The sequence below is a fragment of the Oncorhynchus mykiss genome, chromosome 19, assembly GCF_013265735.2.
Source record: "Oncorhynchus mykiss isolate Arlee chromosome 19, USDA_OmykA_1.1, whole genome shotgun sequence".
Taxonomy (NCBI): domain Eukaryota; kingdom Metazoa; phylum Chordata; class Actinopteri; order Salmoniformes; family Salmonidae; genus Oncorhynchus; species Oncorhynchus mykiss.
The window spans coordinates 64,842,597-64,869,381 of record NC_048583.1 but is presented as its reverse complement, the minus strand read 5'-3'; the positions used below and the strand labels follow the sequence as shown (position 1 = coordinate 64,869,381).

At 41.7% G+C, this 26,785-nt stretch overlaps 1 protein-coding gene across 1 annotated transcript in view; it reads left to right on the top strand.

Moving 5' to 3' along the window:
* The first annotated feature begins 12,958 nt into the window (after positions 1–12,958).
* Positions 12,959–26,785, top strand: part of LOC110518731 (polypeptide N-acetylgalactosaminyltransferase 16-like) — a 106,933-nt gene continuing 93,106 nt past the window's right edge. Inside the window, exon 1 of the mRNA XM_036955398.1 lies at positions 12,959–13,346. Within this exon, the coding sequence (XP_036811293.1) occupies positions 13,146–13,346 (201 nt within the window). The 5' untranslated portion in view covers positions 12,959–13,145. The remainder of the gene's footprint in view (positions 13,347–26,785) is intronic.

The window sequence follows — 26,785 nt, the reverse complement described above, 5'->3', positions numbered from 1 at the left end:
GCTGTCATGAGCTTTTTACTGAGGAGTGGCTTCCATCTGACCACTCTACCGTAAAGGCCTGATTGATGGAGTGCTACAGAGATGGTTGTCCTTCTGGAAGGTTCTCCCATCTCCACAGAGGAGCAGAGGAGCTCTCAGAGTGAAAACAAAAAAAAACTAAACAAAAAACAACAACAAAAAATAAACCATTTGCCAAAAGCCACAAAAATAACCCTGAATAAATGTCTGTAAATATGTTAAACACCACGGGAGTCTTCTTACATTTGGGAACTTTACAGTCCTGTTGATTAAACAACCATGAACGGGTGGGCTATCACTCCCTCAGTTATACACATCAACAGCCATGAACAGGTAGGCTACGTCTCCCTCCCCAAGATCAACGACTAATGCTAGCCAGAGCAAGATGAGCTAAAAATCTAATGAGGCAAGAGTAGATAAACCCTCTCAAACTTTTTCAGCTTGTAGTTGGACGTCAAAATGGCACTGATGAATGAAGGGAATTAGTAGCCTTATCGTCCTTCTGCAACTCGTCTGCCAATGCACGCTTGTCCCAACCCACGTTTTGACAACTGAATGGGAACTTCCTGCCTGCCCGCCCCTTTTAATGGATGGGTTGAATGGGAACTTCCTGCCTGCCCGCCCCTTTTAATGGATGGGTTGAATGGGAACGTCCTGCCTGCCCGCCCCTTTTAATGGATGGGTTGAATGGGAACGTCCTGCCTGCCCGCCCCTTTTAATGGATGGGTTGAATGGGAACGTCCTGCCTGCCCACCCCTTTTAATGACTGGGTTGAATGGGAACTTCCTGCATGCCCGCCCCTTTTAATGGATGGGTTGAATGGGAACTTCCTGCCTGCCCGCCCCTTTTAATGGATGGGTTGAATGGGAACTTCCTGCCTGCCCGCCCCTTTTAATGGATGGGTTGAATGGGAACTTCCTGCCTGCCCGCCCCTTTTAATGGATGCCAAATACATTTTATTGTTATCCACAGCACAGATATTTCTTAGATGTCAATCTTTCAAGTTCAGTTTAGCTTAGCTTGCTAGCAAAGCGATTCAAATTTCTCACTAGCTAACAAAATGACACCCGCCTCTCTAACTGTAGCCAACGAAAAACAATATGAGCGGGAAAAGTTGGCCACACCCACTCATCTAATGACATGACATCTTCCCAGCAACTAGTTAACTAACATCAGGCTCCGTGTTTTTAGATTTCTTAATGAAAGGCTATATAAATAGATACGCTAGCCTATTAGCCATGTAAATGACTTGTGATCATTGCTCCTGCTAGTTTGATTGTATCGACATTCCCGGTCTTAGTTAAAGTCGTCCGTTTTTGTCAAAATATCAAGTCCCTGACACTGAAACGGTGCATACCGATTGGTTAGAGGCGGCAAACAATGTACCAGGCCAGCTGTGATTTACAACCTGATCGTAATATGTTTTGGACCACCGAGAAATGTATTGGTGAATTATATTAATCTGCATTAAACGGCATCCATCTATTCTGACAGCAATGCCTTACTGTACGTCACGGAATAGAACCTATTTTTAAAACCTCTTATAAAGTTGGTTTCCTGAGGATAAACAGGGAACCTGATATTACGATTTGTCTGTTTGTTTCATATCTGCTAAGTCAATAAAATGCTGTCAGTTCCACTTTAAATCCAGACTACTGTGCTGCGTTTCAATCTAAACTGCCTGTTGTTCTGTTGTTCAAATGTTTTTCCCTAGGACTTATGACACACACACTCTCTCTCTCTCTCTCTCTGTCTCTCTCTCTCTCTGTATTTCTCTCTCTCTGTCTCTCTCTCTCTGTCTCTGTGTCTCTCTCTCTCTCTCTCTCTCTCTCTCTCTCTCGCTCTCGCTCTCGCTCTCACACACACACACACACACAGGCTCAGCCCTAAGCCATAGCAAAGGCACCTTCAGAGAGAGTGATGGAACACATTTCTTGGAACCGATGAGATTTTGGTTAAAATTGCATCCCATAATTCATTATCTCCACACTCCTCCTACTGTATGACTGTGTCTGCGTCCCAGATTGCACATTATTTCCTACTTAGTGCACTATTGTTGATCAGGGCCCATAGGGTTCTGGTCAAAATAGAACTTGATATTTGGTATTTATTTGTGAATAGGATGCCATTTTGGGATGTCTAAGGGAGAGCAAGGACCAAAGCAACACAGGGAGAAAGTAACCTGTTCTCAGATAAGACAGAAGCTGGAATGACATAGTGAAGTCAGCATGTTCCTAATGCAGAGAACGAGCTTCCAACAACGACAAAAAAACAGCCCTAAAAAACAGACCATGTTACGCCGAGTTATCAGCAAAAAGTGGTTTTGAGCAATGTAAGTAAAAAACAAACGGACCCGGAGTTGTTTTTCCGGTTGTAGAGTTGTGTTTAGTTATTTTAGGTTCCAAACATCATGTTCTTAATCAATCTAGTGACTAAATTACAGGTTTAAAGTATCATGCTAGCTAGTCTTGGGTGTTAGACTGGGAGAAGTATTGTGTTAGCCTGGGAGAAGTATTGTGTTAGCCTGGGAGAAGTATCGTGTTAGCCTGGAAGAAGTATCACGCTAGCTAGTCTTGGGTGTTAGCCTGGGAGAAGTATTGTGAAGTATCGTGAGCACCTGATTGGTAGGGCTACTATTCTATCAAGACACGAGGAGCACATGACAAGGACAGCTGCAGCACCTGATTGGCTAAGCATGAATAGTCATTAAAAATAGTTTGAAAGATATCCCACAACATGCTCATTAAAGAGAGATGGAAAATGATGGTCAATATAGCCATTATGTCATCCACTGTAGTCCCATTAAGATTGTAAGGTAAAATACAGTGGTTACGCAGCATTGTGATGTCGACGCATGGTTCATTTTCATACATTTCAAACCTATAGCATTAACTATTCACATCGACACAAACATGAAATGATGTCTGACATATGTTGAAAGTAATTAGCGTTACAAACCAGAAACATGGAGATAAGACCGGTATTGTTGCCAGCTGTTACTTCCGTCCCAGGGCTGTGTTACTTCCTTCCCAAGGCTGAGTTACTTCCGTCCCAAGGCTGTGTTGCTTCCTTCCCAAGGCTGAGTTACTTCCTTCCCAGGGCTGTGTTACTTCCTTCCCAAGGCTGTGTTACTTCCTTCCCAGGGCTGTGTTACTTCCTTCCCAGGGCTGTGTTACTTCCCTCCCAGGGCTGTGTTACTTCCTTCCCAAGGCTATGTTACTTCCCTCCCAGGGCTGTGTTACTTCCCTCCCAGGGCTGTGTTACTTCCTTCCCAAGGCTGAGTTACTTCCCTCCCAAGGCTGTGTTACTTCCGTCCCAAGGCTGTGTTACTTCCTTCCCAAGGCTGTGTTACTTCCTTCCCAGGGCTGTGTTACTTCCTTCCCAGGGCTGTGTTATTTCCTTCCCAAGGCTGTGTTACTTCCTTCCCAGGGCTGTGTTACTTCCTTCCCAGGGCTGTGATACTTCCCTCCCAGGGCTGTGTTACTTCCCTGCCAAGGCTGTGTTACTTCCCTCCCAGGGCTGTGTTACTTCCTTCCCAGGGCTGTGTTACTTCCCTCCCAGGGCTGTGTTACTTCCCTCCCAAGGCTGTGTTACTTCCCTCCCAGGGCTGTGTTACTTCCTTCCCAAGGCTGTGTTACTCCCTTCCCAGGGCTGTGTTACTTCCCTTCCCAGGGCTGTGTTACTTCCCTCCCAGGGCTGTGTTACTTCCCTCCCAGGGCTGTGTTACTTCCCTCCCAGGGCTGTGTTACTTCCCTCCCAGGGCTGTGTTACTTCCCTCCCAGGGCTGTGTTACTTCCCTCCCAGGGCTGTGTTACTTCCCTCCCAGGTCTGTGGTACTTCCCTCCCAGGGCTGTGTTACTTCCCTTCCCAGGGCTATGTTACTTCCCTTCCCAGGGCTGTGTTACTTCCCTTCCCAGGGCTGTGTTACTTCCCTTCCCAGGGCTGTGTTACTTCCCTTCCCAGGGCTGTGTTACTTCCCTTCCCAGGGCTGTGTTTCTTCCCTTCCCAGGGCTGGCTGTGTTACTTCCGTCCCAGGGCTGTGTTACTTCCTTCCCAGGGCTGTGTTACTTCCCTCCCAGGGCTGTGTTACCTCCCTTCCGAGGGCTGTGTTACTTCCGTCCCAGGTCTGTGTTACTTCCTTCCCAGGGCTGTGTTACTTCCGTCCCAGGGCTGTGTTACTTCCCTCCCAGGGCTGTGTTACTTCCCTCCCAGGGCTGTGTTACTTCCCTCCCAGGGCTGTGTTACTTCCTTCCCAGGGCTGTGTTACTCCCCTCCCAGGGCTGTGTTACTCCCCTCCCAGGGCTGTGTTACTTCATTCCCAGGGCTGTGTTACTTCCGTCCCAAGGCTGTGTTACTTCCTTCCCAAGGCTGTGTTACTTCCTTCCCAGGGCTGTGTTACTTCCCTCCCAGGGCTGTGTTACTTCCCTCCCAGGGCTGTGTTACTTCCTTCCCAGGGCTGTGTTACTTCCTTCTTCAGGGCTGTGTTACTTCCGTCCCAAGGCTGTGTTGCTTCCTTCTTCATGGCTGTGTTACTCCCTCCCAGGGCTGTGTTACTCCCTCCCAGGGCTGTGTTACTCCCTTCCCAGGGCTGTGTTACTCCCTTCCCAAGGCTGTGGTACTTCCTTCCCAGGGCTGTGTTACTTCCTTCTTCAGGGCTGTGTTACTTCCGTCCCAGGGCTGTGTTACTTCCTTCTTCAGGGCTGTGTTACTTCCCTTCCCAGGGCTGTGTTACTTCCGTCCCAGGGCTGTGTTACTTCCTTCCCAGGGCTGTGTTACTTCCCTTCCCAGGGCTGTGTTACTTCCTTCCCAAGGCTGTCTTACTTCCCTCCCAGGGCTGTGTTACTCCCTTCCCAGGGCTGTGTTACTTCCTTCCCAAGGCTGTGTTATTTCCCTCCCAGGGCTGTGTTATTTCCCTCCCAGGGCTGTGCTACTTCCCTCCCAAGGCTGTGTTACTTCCCTCCCAAGGCTGTGTTACTCCAGCCCCGCCAGCAGGTACAAAAGTAATGTTGCGGTAGTTCTGTTCTCGTTCTATTTCCTTTCAACTCATTTACCCTAGAAATGACATTACAGTTGCTAATGGTAGAGGACATATATGACTCATCAGTAGGATAGATTTGTTTCTCTTTTGGTCCATTCAACAACAGAGCGATACGATCCTTGTTTCAGCAGGATGTCATGTTATGTCATGCCTTATTGGAATGGATTTATTGATAATATCTGTTGGAAAAAAGTTTGGATGTTGCCACATACATACCTACTTGTTAACAAAATTAAGGAAGTTTCCTTTAAAAGTATTCATAAATATTATCCTGCCAACCACTATATGAAGAAGTTTAAGGAAAACATCAACTCAAATTGCTCCTTTTGTAATGACCACCCAGAAACAGCATCTTTTTTGGCATTGTATGCACGTAAGAAAACTGTGGCAAGACATCAGTAGGTTTATAATTGAACACATTTATGAAGATTTTACACTATTGTGGAGAGATGTACTGTTTGGATTCTTTACATACAATAGAAATAAGCGGAATCATTTTTATGTAATTAATTTCATTATTCTTTTGGCCAAATTTCATATACACAAATGTACATTTTACAAACAGAAAAACACATTTTCGTACCCAACAAAAATAACTGTATTTTAAGACAGTTAAATGCTCTACTAGCAAAAAAGCTGTTAGAATTGTAAGTATATGCATGTCCCTTAAGGTCCTTATGTAATTGTAATGTGATATTGTACCCCCTAGCCCCGCCCCCAGCCCCGCCCCTAGCTCGATTGTTTATTGTTTGTAATCTATGTATGCTTGTGTTCCCTCATGTGCTTTATGTATTGATTTGAAATTAATAAAAAATATAAAAAATAAAATAAAAACCTTGGTAGCTTTATAGCAAACATAGCTACAACATTCACTCTCTTTACAGTGTTGTGGTGTATGTTGGTCGCTGTGTATTAAACACACTTCTGTCGTAAAAAAAAAAGTTCTCAAGATGGTGTCCCTTGCTCTATCGATCTGTGAGGGTGCAGGGTGTTACTTTCGGCCCTGTTCTCCCCTAATATACGATTGTGTGAATAATTTAATATGTTTCAATTGGAAGTCAACTATCACCTTTTATTTTATATCTTTATTTAAACAGGAAGTCGCCTTGTAGACCAGGGTCTTTGTTTTATATCTTTATTTAAACAGGAAATCACCTTGTAGACCAGGGTATTTATTTTATATCTTTATTTAAACAGGAAGTCACCTTGTAGACCAGGGTCTTTGTTTTATATCTTTATTTAAACAGGAAGTCACCTTGTAGACCAGGGTCTTTATATCTTTATTTAAACAGGAAGTCACCTTGTAGACCAGAGTCTTTATATCTTTATTTAAACAGGAAGTCACCTTGTAGACCAGAGTCTTTATATCTTTATTTAAACAGGAAGTCACCTTGTAGACCAGAGTCTTTCACAAGGGTGCCCTGCATATAGAACTTCATCTAATACAATATAAAACACAGATATTCTTGAAAAACAATTATATTCCTCAGAAAGAAGGTACCCAATCAATATTTTAAATTGCTCAAGTGGCACCAGAACAACCAATTGTAATGAGCTATAGTCCTACTAACAGTGCAGTTACACTGTGATGAGCTAAGCTGAGAGGACTGTTGGTTGATGTACTGTGTACAAGCTACAGTATTGCAGAGGTCTGTTGGTCCAAAACTATACACTCATTCTAAAGGAGTGGAGAGTGAGGAGGGGGGGGGGGGTGGTAGAGTGGGACAAGTGTACACTGTACAGTATTGCAGACTTGCACTCCTCAGCTCAAAGGGGGCTGGAGGAAGGGAGGAAGGAAAACTTTACACTCCCTTCTCTGCCCTAATCCCCCATGTGCCCTGAATCAACTTAGCCCAATGCAGGTCCCACCAGCCCCGAAGACTGGATACGCACACGAAATGGCAATCTATTCACACTAGTTCTGACCAGAGCCCTATGGGCCCACGTTTTAGGGAATGGGTTGCCATTTGGGATTCATTCTTACTGTACTATGGGCCCCAAAAAATATAATTGGTTGGCTGGTGATATATGGGGTTATTTAACCAGGTGGTTGTCACATTGATGTTAACATATTGTATTTAACCAGGTAGTTGTCACATTGATGTTAAGATATCGTATTTAACCAGGTAGTTGTCACATTGATGTTAAGATATCTTATTTAACCAGGTAATTGTCACATTGATGTTAACAGATCTCGTTCACAGGGTGAGACCTGGGGAATGACCTAAATACTGGAATAGTCTAGACTCGAGGTCTGAGGCTGAAGGGAAGCTATCTGGCTCTGGACAGTAGACACACACACACACAATTACCTCTTTCTGTTTAAGCAGCCATCTCACACTTTGAGTTTCCTGTACTGTTAAACCACATAGTGACCCTGTACCACAGACCATCTATTGTCCTGTCCTGCCCAGATTCCTGCTGTCTCTCTCTCTCTGTACTCTGACTGACTCTGTGTTTGCACAGCCATAACACACATCAAATATCCAGCTTGCACATCACAGGGGACTCAAGCATGCTGATAGCCCATGCCCCCCGGCTGTAACTGGGAGGGAGGGAGGGAGGGAGGGAGGGAGGGAGGGAATGTTGGGAGGGGAGAGACAGAGAGAGGGAGGGGAGAGAGAAGGGAGAGAGAGTTCTACCCTTTCGCTGGTTCTATGTAGGGAATGGGAATATAATATAATAGTTTATAAGAATAGAATAGAATAGAATAGGAATAGAATAGGAATAGGAATATAATAGAATAGGGAATAGGAATATAATAGAATAGGGAATAGGAATATAATAGAATAGGAATATAATAGAATAGGAATATAATAGAATAGGGAATAGGAATATAATAGAATAGGGAATAGGAATATAATAGAATAGGGAATAGGAATATAATAGAATAGGAATATAATAGAATAGGGAATATAACAGAATAGGAATATAATAGAATAGGGAATAGGAATATAATAGAATAGGGAATAGGAATATAATAGAATAGGGAATAGGAATATAACAGAATAGGGAATAGGAATATAATAGAATAGGGAATAGGAATATAACAGAATAGGGAATATAATAGAATAGGGAATAGGAATATAATAGAATAGGGAATAGGAATATAATAGAATAGGGAATAGGAATATAATAGAATAGGGAATAGGAATATAATAGAATAGGGAATAGGAATATAATAGAATAGGAATATAATAGAATAGGAATATAATAGAATAGGGAATATAACAGAATAGGAATATAATAGAATAGGGAATAGGAATATAATAGAATAGGGAATAGGAATATAATAGAATAGGGAATAGGAATATAACAGAATAGGGAATAGGAATATAATAGAATAGGGAATAGGAATATAACAGAATAGGGAATAGGAATATAATAGAATAGGGAATAGGAATATAACAGAATAGGGAATAGGAATATAATAGAATAGGGAATAGGAATATAACAGAATATGGAATAGGAATATAATAGAATAGGGAATAGGAATATAATAGAATAGGAATATAACAGAATAGGAATATAATAGAATAGGGAATAGGAATATAATAGAATAGGGAATAGGAATATAACAGAATATGGAATAGGAATATAATAGAATAGGGAATAGGAATATAATAGAATAGGGAATAGGAATATAATAGAATAGGAATATAATAGAATAGGAATATAACAGAATAGGAATATAATAGAATAGGGAATAGGAATATAATAGAATAGGGAATAGGAATATAATAGAATAGGGAATAGGAATATAATAGAATAGGGAATAGGAATATAATAGAATAGGAATATAATAGAAAAGGGAATAGGAATAGAATAGAATAGGAATATAATAGAATAGGAATAGAATAGAATAGGGAATAGTAATATAATAGAATAGGAATAGAATAGAATAGGAATAGAATAGGAATAGGAATATAATAGAATAGGGAATAGGAATATAATAGAATAGGGAATAGGAATATAATAGAATAGGAATATAATAGAATAGGGAATATAACAGAATAGGAATATAATAGAATAGGGAATAGGAATATAATAGAATAGGGAATAGGAATATAATAGAATAGGGAATAGGAATATAACAGAATAGGGAATAGGAATATAATAGAATAGGGAATAGGAATATAACAGAATAGGGAATATAATAGAATAGGGAATAGGAATATAATAGAATAGGGAATAGGAATATAATAGAATAGGGAATAGGAATATAATAGAATAGGGAATAGGAATATAATAGAATAGGGAATAGGAATATAATAGAATAGGAATATAATAGAATAGGAATATAATAGAATAGGGAATATAACAGAATAGGAATATAATAGAATAGGGAATAGGAATATAATAGAATAGGGAATAGGAATATAATAGAATAGGGAATAGGAATATAACAGAATAGGGAATAGGAATATAATAGAATAGGGAATAGGAATATAACAGAATAGGGAATAGGAATATAATAGAATAGGGAATAGGAATATAACAGAATAGGGAATAGGAATATAATAGAATAGGGAATAGGAATATAACAGAATATGGAATAGGAATATAATAGAATAGGGAATAGGAATATAATAGAATAGGAATATAACAGAATAGGAATATAATAGAATAGGGAATAGGAATATAATAGAATAGGGAATAGGAATATAACAGAATATGGAATAGGAATATAATAGAATAGGGAATAGGAATATAATAGAATAGGGAATAGGAATATAATAGAATAGGAATATAATAGAATAGGAATATAACAGAATAGGAATATAATAGAATAGGGAATAGGAATATAATAGAATAGGGAATAGGAATATAATAGAATAGGGAATAGGAATATAATAGAATAGGGAATAGGAATATAATAGAATAGGAATATAATAGAAAAGGGAATAGGAATAGAATAGAATAGGAATATAATAGAATAGGAATAGAATAGAATAGGGAATAGTAATATAATAGAATAGGAATAGAATAGAATAGGAATAGAATAGGAATAGGAATATAATAGAATAGGGAATAGGAATATAATAGAATATGAATATAATAGAAAAGGGAATAGGAATAGAATAGAATAGGAATATAATAGAAAAGGGAATAGGAATATAATAGAATAGAATAGGAATAGAATAGAATAGGGAATGTGAATAGAATAGAATAGGAATATAATAGAATAGGGAATAGGAATAGAATAGAATAGAATAGAATAGAATAGAATAGAATAGAATAGAATAGGAATAGAATAGAATAGAATAGAATAGAATAGAATAGGAATAGAATAGAATAGGGAATAGGAATATAATAGAATAGGAATAGAATAGAATAGGAATATAATAGAAAAGGGAATAGGAATAGAATAGAATAGGAATAGAATAGAATAGGGAATGTGAATAGAATAGAATAGGAATATAATAGAATAGGGAATAGGAATAGGAATAGAATAGAATAGAATAGAATAGGAATAGAATAGAATAGGAATATAATAGAATAGGGAATAGGAATAGAATAGAATAGAATAGGGAATAGGAATATAATAGAATAGGGGAAAGGAATAGAATAGAATAGGGAATAAGAATATAATAGAATAGGAATAGAATAGAATAGGAATATAATAGAAAAGGGAATAGGAATAGAATAGAATAGAATAGGAATAGAATAGAATAGGGAATGTGAATAGAATAGAATATAATAGAATAGGGAATAGGAATAGGAATAGAATAGAATAGAATAGGAATAGAATAGAATAGGAATATAATAGAATAGGGAATAGGAATAGAATAGAATAGAATAGAATAGGGAATAGGAATATAATAGAATAGGGGAAAGGAATAGAATAGAATAGGAATATAATAGAATAGAATAGGAATATGAATATAATTGAATAGGAATATAATAGAATAGGAATAGGAATATAATAGAATAGGAATAGAATAGAATAGGAATATAATATAATAGGAATATAATAGAATAGGAATATAATAGAATGGGGAATAGGAATAGAATAGAATAGGAATAGAATAGAATAGGAATATAATAGAACAGGAATATAATAGAATAGGGAATAGGAATAGAATAGAATAGGAATATAATATAATAGGAATATAATATAATAGGAATATAATATAATAGGAATATAATAGAATAGGAATATAATAGAATGGGGAATAAGAATATAATAGAATAGGAATACAATAGAATAGTGTATAGGAATATAATAGAATAGAATAGGAATACGAATATAATTGAATAGGAATATAATAGAATAGGAATAGGAATATAATAGAATAGGAATAGAATAGAATAGGAATATAATATAATAGGAATATAATAGAATAGGAATATAATAGAATGGGGAATAGGAATATAATAGAATAGGAATAGAATAGAATAGGAATATAATAGAACAGGAATATAATAGAATAGGGAATAGGAATAGAATAGAATAGGAATATAATATAATAGGAATATAATATAATAGGAATATAATAGAATAGGAATATAATAGAATAGGAATATAATAGAATGGGGAATAAGAATATAATAGAATAGGAATACAATAGAATAGTGTATAGGAATATAATAGAATAGGAATAGACTAGAATGGGGAATAGGAATATAATAGAATAGGAATAGAATAGAATAGGAATATAATAGAACAGGAATATAATAGAATAGGGAATAGGAATACAATAGAATATGAATATAATATATAGGAATATAATAGAATAGGGAATAGGAATAGAATAGAATAGGAATATAATATAATAGGAATATAATATAATAGGAATATAATATAATAGGAATAGAATAGAATAGGAATATAATAGAATGGGGAATAAGAATATAATAGAATAGGAATACAATAGAATAGTGTATAGGAATATAATAGAATAGGAATACAATAGAATAGTGTATAGGAATATAATAGAATATGAATAGAATAGAATAGAATAGGAATACAATAGAATAGTGTATAGGAATATAATAGAATAGGAATAGACTAGAATAGTGTATAGGAATATAATAGAATAGGAATACAATAGAATAGTGTATAGGAATATAATAGAATATGAATAGAATAGAATAGAATAGGAATACAATAGAATAGTGTATAGGAATATAATAGAATATGAATAGAATAGAATAGTGTATAGGAATATAATAGAATATGAATAGAATAGAATAGTGTATAGGAATATAATAGAATATGAATAGAATAGAATAGTGTATAGGAATATAATAGAATAGGGAAAAGGAATATAATAGAATAGGGAATAAGAATAGCCTATCACAGTAGGACACTACTTCTCACCAGGGCCTTTGGGCTGTACTACACAGGGAATAGGGTGTCACTTCAGACTTAACCCAGCTGGGACCTGACCATCCGTTGCCTGCCTGCCTGCCTGCCTGCCTGCCTGCCTGTCTGTCTGTCTGTCTGTCTGTCTGTCTGTCTGTCTGTCTGTCTGTGAGTAATATTCTGAAGGCCACAAAAGTCAGAGATGTCCGTCAACATTGCAAATATATACATTTTTTTCTCTCAAAGGAATAGAGAGAATTTCCCTTGTGAACATAGAAGGAAGACAATCCAAAACAGTAATTCAGTTTTGCCTCCTTGATCGTTTTAGTTGACCTGATTTGCTTGGTGGAGTTTGCCAAATAGGCTATTTATTAAAACCACATTAGAGACAATTAATCCTGTCATCCTTGTTTAGTCAGGGTTGTCTCTTTTATTTATGTAAATTGTACGATGAGTGTCTATTCTAACAGAAACCAAACGGAGAAAATCTGTGCGTAATGCAGCCAGACTTTAGCAGCTTAGCGCAGCAGCCAGTGGGTGACGACACCTCGGAAGGAACTTCTCGGCGTTAGGACCGCGCACGGCTCTGTGAGTGCGCAAATCCCTGCATAGGGACCGCTCGTTCTCTCCATCAGAATAGCTCGGAGGCTGTTTGCTGCGGTGCGGAGCCATCACCAACTCTCCTCCTCCCGCTCGGTCTTCTGATCCAGCAGAACACCGACCGAACCTGAAAGATCTGGGCATATCTCCGAGGGACGGAGCTCTCCTTATGGGCTCACAATGCGCAGGATACGGGCCAACGCCATCGCAATCTTGACTGTAGCGTGGATCCTGGGAACATTTTATTACCTGTGGCAGGACAATAAGCCGCACACATCATCCCCGTCCTCGGCCTCGCAACCCCGCGTCGGGGACAGCAGGAGCCATGCCGGGCGACCTGACATCCACCGAGATGACAGTCACAGGACCATTCCGCTAATCGTAAGTGACAGGTTGAGAGTAGCGGAGCTGGATTTGTTGATAGAGAGAACAGTGATAGATAAAGGAAGAGCGACAGACTGCGCTGCGGCGCTCTCTCTCTCTCTGCTGGAAGGAAAGCGGCTGGCTGTGTGAGACTGCAGCTCGCCGCACAGCACAGACAGCCGGGCACAGCATAGTCAGGGAGGGGTGGGTGTGTTTCATGTTGATGTGCGTTGGGTAATCTGTGTTGTGATGCACAGCTGGAGGTACAGTTCACCCACCTAACCTATGCTGCCTGAATGTATTTGACGCAAAGAACCTGTGCGTCGACGCTGTGGTCCATTTCATGTAGTTAAACTGAGCTCTATGTTTTTTCTGCGTTGCATTATGCGTTATTTGTATGCCTTTCGCTCTCGTCCATTGCCCTTTGGTCAAAGGCTGCCGCAGGACCCGAATAACCCATAAGAGGCTTTCCGTAAGACTCTGAAGGATGAGGGAGCAAACCGAGCTAGCCCTGAGAGCCGAGCCGTCCGCGGGTAGCCACCGTCTGGAGCGTAGATATGCAACTGTTATGACTGTGTTGCAGAATCTAGAGCATATTCTCTGCGATATAAACCGAGACCCATTGAACATTTAGATACAAATATGGCATATGGGGTGGAGAACAAAATGTAGGTCTGTAGCCTTTACAGAGACGGTTCAGGGATGGATGATATTTCTCTTCTTTCGCCGTTTGACGCGTTTATTTCTTTTGGCGTCTATTTCCTTTGTCTAGATGTGATAGAGCTCTTTCCCGGGTCTTATCGCTCCATGTGTCTATGGGTGCATGGAAAATCACTGCTCTATGTGGTCGTGGACATGCCATTTGGAATTCTTGACATATTTTGAGTTGTATTAATTTGGCAGGAAAACTATAGGCCCACCTGCAGGGTTGGGGAGTAACGGATTACCTTTAGAAAGTAACCTACCAAAACCTGCCCACCTGAAAAACCTGTTTTAGGATTTCACTGTCAGTTTTCATATCATCTACTCAGGTTAATGCCTATTAGGCCTCTGACCTATAGGAAAATAATGACATGTTCTCTTCAGGACCAATCATCTATTCTCAAGAAGCTTCACGTGTTCTTCACTTTGTTTCTCATGACCCAATCAGAGTGTTTATTTTTTGCGGCCTATAATTCCTGACAGTTTAAAAAAAATCATAACTATGAATGGAACATAGGTTCTTGATGGAGCTGTAAAACGAGTAAAGTTCGGGACGAGTGCTCCAGGAAACGGAACACTTACCTTGGGATAGTTTTTACTAGATCAATGAAATCCAGTCAGCTGTGCTTAGTGGCTCACGCATTGGAAGAAAGACCCACGTGCTGATGTGGTTTTAGTCCTCCCAGTAGCCCTCACAGGTGCCAATGTTTTTCATTGTGACTGGAGAAAATATGGAGAGGTTGTGGATGAAGTCAATAGGCCACCCAAGCTATATAATATGCACCTAACCTTAATGCAATATATCTCAATATATGGAGAAAGGGAGCAAGTATGAGTTTCCCAGATTTTATTTAACTAGTACCTCTCAACCTGCTCACTGTTCTTTGTTATTTTTTAACCTTTTTATAACTAGTCAGGTCAGTTAAGAACAAATTGTTATTTTCAATGACGGCCTTGTTCAGGGACAGAACGGCAGATTTGCACCTTGTCAACTTGGGGGTTTGAACTTGCAACCTTCCGGTTACTAGTCCCACTAGGCTACCCTGCCGCCCCCAGATGAGGTAAACCATGAAGCAAACACATGGTACTATGTTCTATGATCTCAGTGTTTTGTAGACCTAACTGTAGTAAAAAAAAAAACAATAGCACAATCACATCTGAGTTTGCGTTTTACAATGACTTGTGTGGAAAACATCTGCTGTTAATTGCACATGCAGAGAGCACCATCAAAGAGTGTCTGGGCCCATCAATAAAAACACTTGTAGGGGTGAACAGCAATATTCCAAGGTGCATTATGGTTAGGTGCTTTCCAAGGTGCATTAAGGTTAGGTGCTTTCCAAGGTGCATTATGGTTAGGTGCTTTCCAAGGTGCGTTAAGGTTAGGTGCTTTCCAAGGTGCATTAAGGTTAGGTGCTTTCCAAGGTGAATTAAGAATTTCCAAGGTGCATTAAGGTTAGGTGCTTTCCAAGGTGCATTAAGGTTAGGTGCTTTCCGAGGTGCATTAAGGTTAGGTGCGTTCCAAGGTGCATTAAGGTTAGGTGCTTTCCAAGGTGCGTTAAGGTTAGGTGCTTTCCAAGGTGCATTAAGAATTTCCAAGGTGCATTAACCCCAAACCGTAACCCTAACAGGCCTAACCTTAACCCCAAACCGTAACCCTAACAGGCCTAACCTTAACCCCTAACCTTAACCCCAAACCGTAACCCTAACACCTAACCTTAACCCCAAAACCGTAACCCTAACAGGCCTAACCTTAACCCCAAACCGTAACCCTAACACCTAACCTTAACCCCAAACCGTAACCCTAACCCTAACCCCAAACCGTAACCCTAACACCTAACCTTAACCCCAAACCGTAACCCTAACACCTAACCTTAACCTTAATCCCAAACCGTAACCCTAACCTTAACCCCAAACCGTAACCCTAACAGGCCTAACCTTAACCCCAAACCGTAACCCTAACACCTAACCTTAACCCCAAACCGTAACCCTAACACCTAACCCCAAACCGTAACCCTAACACCTAACCTTAACCCCAAACCGTAACCGTAACCCTAACACCTAACCTTAACCCTAACACCTTACCTTAACCCCAAACCGTAACCCTAAAACCTAACCTTAACCTTAACCCCAAACCGTAACCCTAACACCTAACCCACCCAATCCTAATCCTGAACATTCCATTAGTGTGTCTACAATATAGAATGGAACACCACCTTGTGCTCTCTGTGATGTTCCATGACAACAGGGTGCCCTCGACAACCAGGGGTTCCTGACATCATTCAGGATGACTTTATGTCTTGGCCCCATCATGAGTCCCTAGGATACAGTTACGGCAAGGAATTAGACCAAATATCTCTGGTTAGTGTGTAACCTCGCCTTTATTCCTGTCTTCATCATCACTAAAACATTTTAAGAAGACTTTATAGTTGGGGTCCCCAATTCCATTTCCCGCCGTCAGCCGATGACAACTGTCCCAAACGGACAACGGGCTCTATTTTAACAAACCTAACGCAATGGTACATCTGTGCCAAGGCGATAGCGCTATAGGTTTAGGAGTGTATCAGAAATATTTGAACTATCTTCACTATGAAAATGATCCGTGCATTTGCTGGCGCTGGCGCAAAAAGGGGCAGTGTTTTGATGAAGAAACAAGTTGTGGCTGTGTTGAGGCTTAGCCTTTTCAATGGCCAATCAGAACGTGCTCCGTGGCGAAATACGTGGTTGCTTCAAGTCGTGTATTTGCGGTGTTTTATGTATTGCCGTGGAATCAACTCCAATTCCAATGTTAGTCCATTTATAGTTTGTTAAATGACTTACAGAAACGAAATAACAAAATGTAGACCTTTATTTGCTAAATACGTTAACTTGAACCCATTTTGCAGTCCACATTGTTGTCAGCATGTCTTCAATAAGCGTTCACACTGAAATGGGGACTAGGCCGACTGTAAATAACGTTATGGCTTAGCGTGGACATGCCAAAAATGGTCAATAAGCAAGATTCAATGAATTATCGATCAGGCCTAAAAAGAGAATAAATAATTATAATCAAATTCTAAACAAAATAAAAACGTGTTGTAAATAGGCTATGTCACATTTACAGGCCCCATAATTTCTCTCCGTGGGCATAAAATATTAAAACAACGCAGACCATGGAGGGTTTTACGCACATCCAAACTTTCCACGGGAGCTGGACAAAGATCCTATATGAATAGAGATAATGTCCGCTCACCGTTCCACTGCTCCCCAATAGACCTGTGTTTTTAAAACATTTTTTTTTAAAACATAATCGGAACCATTTTACAGATCAGATCTCATTCACACATCTCCAGAAGTTGAATTGTAAGCGCGCCGCGGACGTTGTCCCCATAAAACCAGGAAGGAGAATCATTCTAATACCTTTGGTTGTCATAAAACCGAATGAAAAACGATAATTAAAGTTGACAGAATAAAGACACGCGTTGCTGTTGAACCAGCGTTATTAATAGTAGGCCTAAAGGAGGGTTTTGAACATATACAACGGAGAACAAGCCATTTTATACAGGCTACAGATAACTTCTAAATATCAGGTTCGCCTCAATTCACCGAGAGGTTCTCATCCCGCGTTTCACTACGGACACGTGGCCTACATCTCGGAGGGGGTTTTACGACACGTCCAAAACTGGATCTACATGGCTAAAATAATGTGGGCCAGCCTACAAAGATAAAAAGGGAATGTCAGCTCACTGTTTTACTCCTCTCAAACTTTATATTTTAATAAAGCTCTGGTGATTTACTATTTATTTCCTAGTGGTCTCAGGAGCCAGTCTTGACTACTTTGCGATTGCATTGGGCAACTTTAATTTAGAGGAGGGGGGCTATGCTTGGTTTTTATTTAAAAAAATAGGAAATTACATATGTTTCTAACTAGGAAGTATACAGGCACATTAGGCTACTCTTGTTCCATGTTCATATGGGCAGTGTGCGTCACGGCTGGATAGGCTGAGTTTCCGCTGTCGAAATTCATAACATAACTAACTGCAAAGACTTGGAGACTTTTATCTCCCTCACCAACTTCAAACATCTGCAATCTGAGCAGCTTTCTGAGCAGCTAACCGATCGCTGCAGCTGTACGTAGTCTATCGGTAAAAAGCCCACCCAATTTTTACCTACCTCTTCCCCATACTGTTTTTATTTATTTACTTTTCTGCTCTTTTGCACACCAGTATCTCTACCTGTACATGACCATCTGATCATTTATCACTCCAGTGTTAATCTGCAAAATTGTAATTATTCGCCTACCTCCTCATGCCTTTTGCACACATTGTATATAGACTCCCCCTTTTTTTTCTACTGTGTCATTGACTTGTTAATTGTTTACTCCATGTGTAACTCTGTGTTGTCTGTTCACACTGCTATGCTTTATCTTGGCCAGGTCGCAGTTGTAAATGAGAACTTGTTCTCAACTAGCCTACCTGGTTAAATAAAGGTGTTCTCAACTAGCCTACCTGGTTAAATAAAGGTGTTCTCAACTAGCCTACCTGGTTAAATAAAGGTGTTCTCAACTAGCCTACCTGGTTAAATAAAGGTGTTCTCAACTAGTCTACCTGGTTAAATAAAGGTGTTCTCAACTAGCCTACCTGGTTAAATAAAGGTGTTCTCAACTAGTCTACCTGGTTAAATAAAGGTGTTCTCAACTAGCCTACCTGGTTAAATAAAGGTGTTCTCAACTAGCCTACCTGGTTAAATAAAGGTGTTCTCAACTAGTCTACCTGGTTAAATAAAGGTGTTCTCAACTAGCCTACCTGGTTAAATAAAGGTGTTCTCAACTAGCCTACCTGGTTAAATAAAGGTGTTCTCAACTAGCCTACCTGGTTAAATAAAGGTGTTCTCAACTAGTCTACCTGGTTAAATAAAGGTGTTCTCAACTAGCCTACCTGGTTAAATAAAGGTGTTCTCAACTAGCCTACCTGGTAAATAAAGGTGTTCTCAACTAGTCTACCTGGTTAAATAAAGGTGTTCTCAACTAGCCTACCTGGTTAAATAAAGGTGTTCTCAACTGGCCCACCTGGTTAAATAAAGGTGTTCTCAACTGGCCTACCTGGTTAAATAAAGGTGTTCTCAACTGGCCTACCTGGTTAAATAAAGGTGTTCTCAACTGGCCTACCTGGTTAAATAAAGGTGTTCTCAACTAGCCTACCTGGTTAAATAAAGGTGTTCTCAACTGGCCTACCTGGTTAAATAAAGGTGTTCTCAACTGGCCTACCTGGTTAAATAAAGGTGTTCTCAACTGGCCTACCTGGTTAAATAAAGGTGTTCTCAACTAGCCTACCTGGTTAAATAAAGGTGTTCTCAACTAGCCTACCTGGTTAAATAAAGGTGTTCTCAACTAGCCTACCTGGTTAAATAAAGGTGTTCTCAACTAGCCTACCTGGTTAAATAAAGGTGTTCTCAACTAGCCTACCTGGTTAAATAAAGGTGTTCTCAACTGGCCTACCTGGTTAAATAAAGGTGTTCTCAACTGGCCTACCTGGTTAAATAAAGGTGTTCTCAACTGGCCTACCTGGTTAAATAAAGGTGTTCTCAACTGGCCTACCTGGTTAAATAAAGGTGTTCTCAACTGGCCTACCTGGTTAAATAAAGGTGTTCTCAACTAGCCTACCTGGTTAAATAAAGGTGTTCTCAACTGGCCTACCTGGTTAAATAAAGGTGTTCTCAACTAGCCTACCTGGTTAAATAAAGGTGTTCTCAACTAGCCTACCTGGTTAAATAAAGGTGTTCTCAACTAGCCTACCTGGTTAAATAAAGGTGTTCTCAACTGGCCTACCTGGTTAAATAAAGGTGTTCTCAACTAGCCTACCTGGTTAAATAAAGGTGTTCTCAACTAGCCTACCTGGTTAAATAAAGGTGTTCTCAACTGGCCTACCTGGTTAAATAAAGGTGTTCTCAACTGGCCTACCTGGTTAAATAAAGGTGTTCTCAACTAGCCTACCTGGTTAAATAAAGGTGTTCTCAACTAGCCTACCTGGTTAAATAAAGGTGTTCTCAACTAGCCTACCTGGTTAAATAAAGGTGTTCTCAACTGGCCTACCTGGTTAAATAAAGGTGTTCTCAACTAGCCCACCTGGTTAAATAAAGGTGTTCTCAACTAGCCTACCTGGTTAAATAAAGGTGTTCTCAACTAGCCTACCTGGTTAAATAAAGGTGTTCTCAACTAGCCTACCTGGTTAAATAAAGGTGTTCTCAACTAGCCTACCTGGTTAAATAAAGGTGTTCTCAACTAGCCTACCTGGTTAAATAAAGGTGTTCTCAACTAGTCTACCTGGTTAAATAAAGGTGTTCTCAACTAGCCTACCTGGTTAAATAAAGGTGTTCTCAACTAGCCTACCTGGTTAAATAAAGGTGTTCTCAACTAGCCTACCTGGTTAAATAAAGGTGTTCTCAACTAGCCTACCTGGTTAAATAAAGGTGTTCTCAACTGGCCTACCTGGTTAAATAAAGGTGTTCTCAACTAGCCTACCTGGTTAAATAAAGGTGTTCTCAACTAGCCTACCTGGTTAAATAAAGGTGTTCTCAACTAGCCTACCTGGTTAAATAAAGGTGTTCTCAACTAGCCTACCTGGTTAAATAAAGGTGTTCTCAACTAGCCTACCTGGTTAAATAAAGGTGTTCTCAACCAGCCTACCTGGTTAAATAAAGGTGTTCTCAACTAGCCTACCTGGTTAAATAAAGGTGTTCTCAACTAGCCTACCTGGTTAAATAAAGGTGTTCTCAACTAGCCTACCTGGTTAAATAAAGGTGTTCTCAACTAGCCTACCTGGTTAAATAAAGGTGTTCTCAACTAGCCTACCTGGTTAAATAAAGGTGTTCTCAACTAGCCTACCTGGTTAAATAAAGGTGTTCTCAACTAGCCTACCTGGTTAAATAAAGGTGTTCTCAACTGGCCTACCTGGTTAAATAAAGGTGTTCTCAACTAGCCTACCTGGTTAAATAAAGGTGTTCTCAACTAGCCTACCTGGTTAAATAAAGGTGTTCTCAACTGGCCTACCTGGTTAAATAAAGGTGTTCTCAACTAGCCTACCTGGTTAAATAAAGGTGTTCTCAACTAGCCTACCTGGTTAAATAAAGGTGTTCTCAACTGGCCTACCTGGTTAAATAAAGGTGTTCTCAACTAGCCTACCTGGTTAAATAAAGGTGTTCTCAACTGGCCTACCTGGTTAAATAAAGGTGTTCTCAACTAGCCTACCTGGTTAAATAAAGGTGTTCTCAACTAGCCTACCTGGTTAAATAAAGGTGTTCTCAACTGGCCTACCTGGTTAAATAAAGGTGTTCTCAACTAGCCCACCTGGTTAAATAAAGGTGTTCTCAACTAGCCTACCTGGTTAAATAAAGGTGTTCTCAACTAGCCCACCTGGTTAAATAAAGGTGTTCTCAACTAGCCTACCTGGTTAAATAAAGGTGTTCTCAACTAGCCTACCTGGTTAAATAAAGGTGTTCTCAACTAGCCTACCTGGTTAAATAAAGGTGTTCTCAACTAGCCCACCTGGTTAAATAAAGGTGTTCTCAACTAGCCTACCTGGTTAAATAAAGGTGTTCTCAACTAGCCTACCTGGTTAAATAAAGGTGTTCTCAACTAGCCTACCTGGTTAAATAAAGGTGTTCTCAACTAGCCTACCTGGTTAAATAAAGGTGTTCTCAACTAGCCTACCTGGTTAAATAAAGGTGTTCTCAACTAGCCTACCTGGTTAAATAAAGGTGTTCTCAACTAGCCTACCTGGTTAAATAAAGGTGTTCTCAACTAGCCTACCTGGTTAAATAAAGGTGTTCTCAACTAGCCTACCTGGTTAAATAAAGGTGTTCTCAACTAGCCTACCTGGTTAAATAAAGGTGTTCTCAACTGGCCTACCTGGTTAAATAAAGGTGTTCTCAACTAGCCTACCTGGTTAAATAAAGGTGTTCTCAACTAGCCTACCTGGTTAAATAAAGGTGTTCTCTACTAGCCTACCTGGTTAAATAAAGGTGTTCTCAACTAGCCTACCTGGTTAAATAAAGGTGTTCTCAACTAGTCTACCTGGTTAAATAAAGGTGTTCTCAACTAGCCTACCTGGTTAAATAAAGGTGTTCTCAACTAGCCTACCTGGTTAAATAAAGGTGTTCTCAACTAGCCTACCTGGTTAAATAAAGGTGTTCTCAACTAGCCTACCTGGTTAAATAAAGGTGTTCTCAACTAGCCTACCTGGTTAAATAAAGGTGTTCTCAACTAGCCTACCTGGTTAAATAAAGGTGTTCTCAACTAGCCTACCTGGTTAAATAAAGGTGTTCTCAACTAGCCTACCTGGTTAAATAAAGGTGTTCTCAACTAGCCTACCTGGTTAAATAAAGGTGTTCTCAACTAGCCTACCTGGTTAAATAAAGGTGTTCTCAACTAGCCTACCTGGTTAAATAAAGGTGAAATAAAAAAATATAAACAAATTACCCCTAAACCCAGTTTTTGGTTGGTTTCAAATATGCCTATCAGTTCTGCCTGAAAGCACTTTGGATCATTTTTTTAAGGACACTTCTCAAATATTTCCACACCCATCTGAGCGCAAGCGAGCTGATATAAGACAGGTGAATTCCCGAAACATGGCGTTAGGGCTGGAAAATGCCAGTGAGACAGTTTCTACTTTTCTCTTTCTCTCTTTCTCCCTTTCTCTCTTTCTTTCTCTCTTTCTTTCTCTCTTTCTTTCTCTCTTTCTTTCTCTCTTTCTTTCTCTCTTTCTTGCTTTCTTTCTTTCTTTAGGAACCATGGTATTAAATTAGATTCAGTGATGTTATCGTAACAGTGCTGTAATGTAATTTGAGTTTAGTTTGTTATGGGAGCATCATTACATTATATTTATTTTTCCATGAGTGCACCCCCCCCCCCCCCCCCCCCCACACACACACACACACACATCTCCCTTCATTGCTGTTTTGAGTTTAACGCCCCCCCCCCCCCATCTCGAGCTCAACCCCCCTCCTCTTCCATGCTGTGTTGAGCTCAACCCCCCCCTCCTCCATGCTGTGTTGAGCTCAACCCCCCTCCTCTTCCATGCTGTGTTGAACTCAAACCCCCCCCCTCCTCCATGCTGTGTTGAACTCAACCCCCCTCCTCTTCCATGCTGTGTTGAACTCAACCCCCCTCCTCCATGCTGTGTTGAGCTCAACCCCCCTCCTCCTCCATGCTGTGTTGAACTCAACCCCCCCCCCCCTCCTCCATGCTGTGTTGAACTCAACCCCCCTCCTCCTCCATGCTGTGTTGAACTCAACCCCCCCCCCCCTCCTCCATGCTGTGTTGAGCTCAACCCCCCTCCTCCTCCATGCTGTGTTGAACTCAACCCCCCCCCCCCCTCCTCCATGCTGTGTTGAACTCAACCCCCCTCCTCCTCCATGCTGTGTTGAACTCAACCCCCCCCTCCTCCATGCTGTGTTGAACTCAACCCCCCTCCCCCTCCATGCTGTGTTGAACTCAACCCCCCCCCTCCTCCTCCATGCTGTGTTGAACTCAACCCCCCTCCTCTTCCATGCTGTGTTGAACTCAACCACCCTCCTCCTCCATGCTGTGTTGAACTCAACCCCCCTCCTCCTCCATGCTGTGTTGAACTCAACCCCCCTCCTCCTCCATGCTGTGTTGAACTCAACCCCCCTCCCCCTCCATGCTGTGTTGAGCTCAACCCCCCCCCCTCCTCTTCCATGCTGTGTTGAACTCAACCCCCCCCGTCCTCTTCCATGCTGTGTTGAGCTCAACCCCCCCCTCCTCTTCCATGCTGTGTTGAACTCAACCCCCCTCCTCCTCCATGCTGTGTTGAACTCAACCCCCCTCCTCTTCCATGCTGTGTTGAACTCAACCCCCCCCTCCTCCATGCTGTGTTGAACTCAACCCCCCTCCTCTTCCATGCTGTGTTGAACTCAACCCCCCTCCTCTTCCATGCTGTGTTGAGCTCAACCCCCCCCCCCTCCTCTTCCATGCTGTGTTGAACTCAACCCCCCCCCGTCCTCTTCCATGCTGTGTTGAGCTCAACCCCCCCCCTCCTCTTCCATGCTGTGTTGAACTCAACCCCCCTCCTCCTCCATGCTGTGTTGAACTCAACCCCCCTCCTCTTCCATGCTGTGTTGAACTCAACCCCCCCCTCCTCCATGCTGTGTTGAACTCAACCCCCCTCCTCTTCCATGCTGTGTTGAACTCAACCCCCCTCCTCTTCCATGCTGTGTTGAGCTCAACCCCCCGCCCTCCTCCATGCTGTGTTGAACTCAACCCCCCTCCTCTTCCATGCTGTGTTGAACTCAACCCCCCTCCTCTTCCATGCTGTGTTGAACTCAACCCCCCTCCTCTTCCATGCTGTGTTGAACTCAACCCCCCTCCTCTTCCATGCTGTGTTGAACTCAACCCCCCTCCTCTTCCATGCTGTGTTGAACTCAACCCCCCTCCTCTTCCATGCTGTGTTGAACTCAACCCCCCCCCTCCTCCATGCTGTGTTGAACTCAACCCCCCTCCTCTTCCATGCTGTGTTGAACACTACCCCCCTCCTCCTCCATGCTGTGTTGAACTCAACCCCCCTCCTCTTCCATGCTGTGTTGAACTCAACCCCCCCCTCCTCTTCCATGCTGTGTTGAGCTCAACCCCCCGCCCTCCTCCATGCTGTGTTGAACTCAACCCCCCTCCTCTTCCATGCTGTGTTGAACTCAACCCCCCCCCCTCCTCCATGCTGTGTTGAACTCAACCCCCCTCCTCTTCATTGCGTGTGTGTGTGTGTGTGTGTGTGTGTGCGTGTGTGCGCGCGCGTGTGTGTGTGTGTGTGTGTGTGTGCGCGCGTGTGTGTGCGCGTGTGTGTGTGTGTGTGTGTGTAGGTTGAGTTCTGCGTGCATGCGTGTGTGTGTGTGTGTGTGCGTGCGTGCGTGTGTGCGTGTGCGTGTGCGTGTGTGTGTGTGTGTGTGTGCCATTTGTGCATATCCGGTAAATGGTAAATGTTGCAGTGTCACTTCAAGTCTCAGGATAAATACATTTTCTGACAAAGCAGTGAGTCTCAGGCCATTGAAATGAGGTCATAAGAGCCCTCCTTGTAATTGGGTTTGATGGCTCCAGATCCCCCAGGGGAGTCACAACCATGAGACCATGAGACCAAGCTTAATATAGATCAGTGTAATAATAGCAGGCCTATTAAACATCATAATGAAACAGGCCTATTTACTGCATGCAAAGTGTAAATGTCTCTTAAACATAAGTCCTTACCAACTACAAGTCACAAAGGGAAACAGATAAATGACTGCTTGGCCTGACTATTAGCGGCCTAAATCGCACACAAACACAACAGAGGTGAGGACCAACCTGTCCGTTTTAATACCTGACCATAGACTTAGACAGACGGCACTCATACCACGAGGGCCATCTGTAATCACGTGACCATAGACTTAGACAGACGGCACTCATACCACGAGGGCCATCTGTAATCACGGTGACCATAGACTTAGACAGACGGCACTCATACCACGAGGGCCATCTGTAATCACGTGACCATAGACTTAGACAGACGGCACTCATACCACGAGGGCCATCTGTAATCACGTGACCATAGACTTAGACAGACGGCACTCATACCACGAGGGCCATCTGTAATCACGGTGACCATAGACTTAGACAGACGGCACTCATACCACGAGGGCCATCTGTAATCACGTGACCATAGACTTAGACAGACGGCACTCATACCACGAGGGCCATCTGTAATCACGTGACCATAGACTTAGACAGACGGCACTCATACCACGAGGGCCATCTGTAATCACGTGACCATAGACTTAGACAGACGGCACTCATACCACGAGGGCCATCTGTAATCACGTGACCATAGACTTAGACAGACGGCACTCATACCACGAGGGCCATCTGTAATCACGGTGACCATAGACTTAGACAGACGGCACTCATACCACGAGGGCCATCTGTAATCACGTGACCATAGACTTAGACAGACGGCACTCATACCACGAGGGCCATCTGTAATCACGTGACCATAGACTTAGACAGACGGCACTCATACCACGAGGGCCATCTGTAATCACGTGACCATAGACTTAGACAGACGGCACTCATACCACGAGGGCCATCTGTAATCACGTGACCATAGACTTAGACAGACGGCACTCATACCACGAGGGCCATCTGTAATCACGTGACCATAGACTTAGACAGACGGCACTCATACCACGAGGGCCATCTGTAATCACGTGACCATAGACTTAGACAGACGGCACTCATACCACGAGGGCCATCTGTAATCACGTGACCATAGACTTAGACAGACGGCACTCATACCACGAGGGCCATCTGTAATCACGTGACCATAGACTTAGACAGACGGCACTCATACCACGAGGGCCATCTGTAATCGCGTGACCATAGACTTAGACAGACGGCACTCATACCACGAGGGCCATCTGTAATCACGTGACCATAGAGTTAGACAGACGGCACTCATACCACGAGGGCCATCTGTAATCACGTGACCATAGACTTAGACAGACGGCACTCATACCACGAGGGCCATCTGTAATCACGTGACCATAGACTTAGACAGACGGCACTCATACCACGAGGGCCATCTGTAATCACGTGACCATAGACTTAGACAGACGGCACTCATACCACGAGGGCCATCTGTAATCACGTGACCATAGACTTAGACAGACGGCACTCATACCACGAGGGCCATCTGTAATCACGTGACCATAGACTTAGACAGACGGCACTCATACCACGA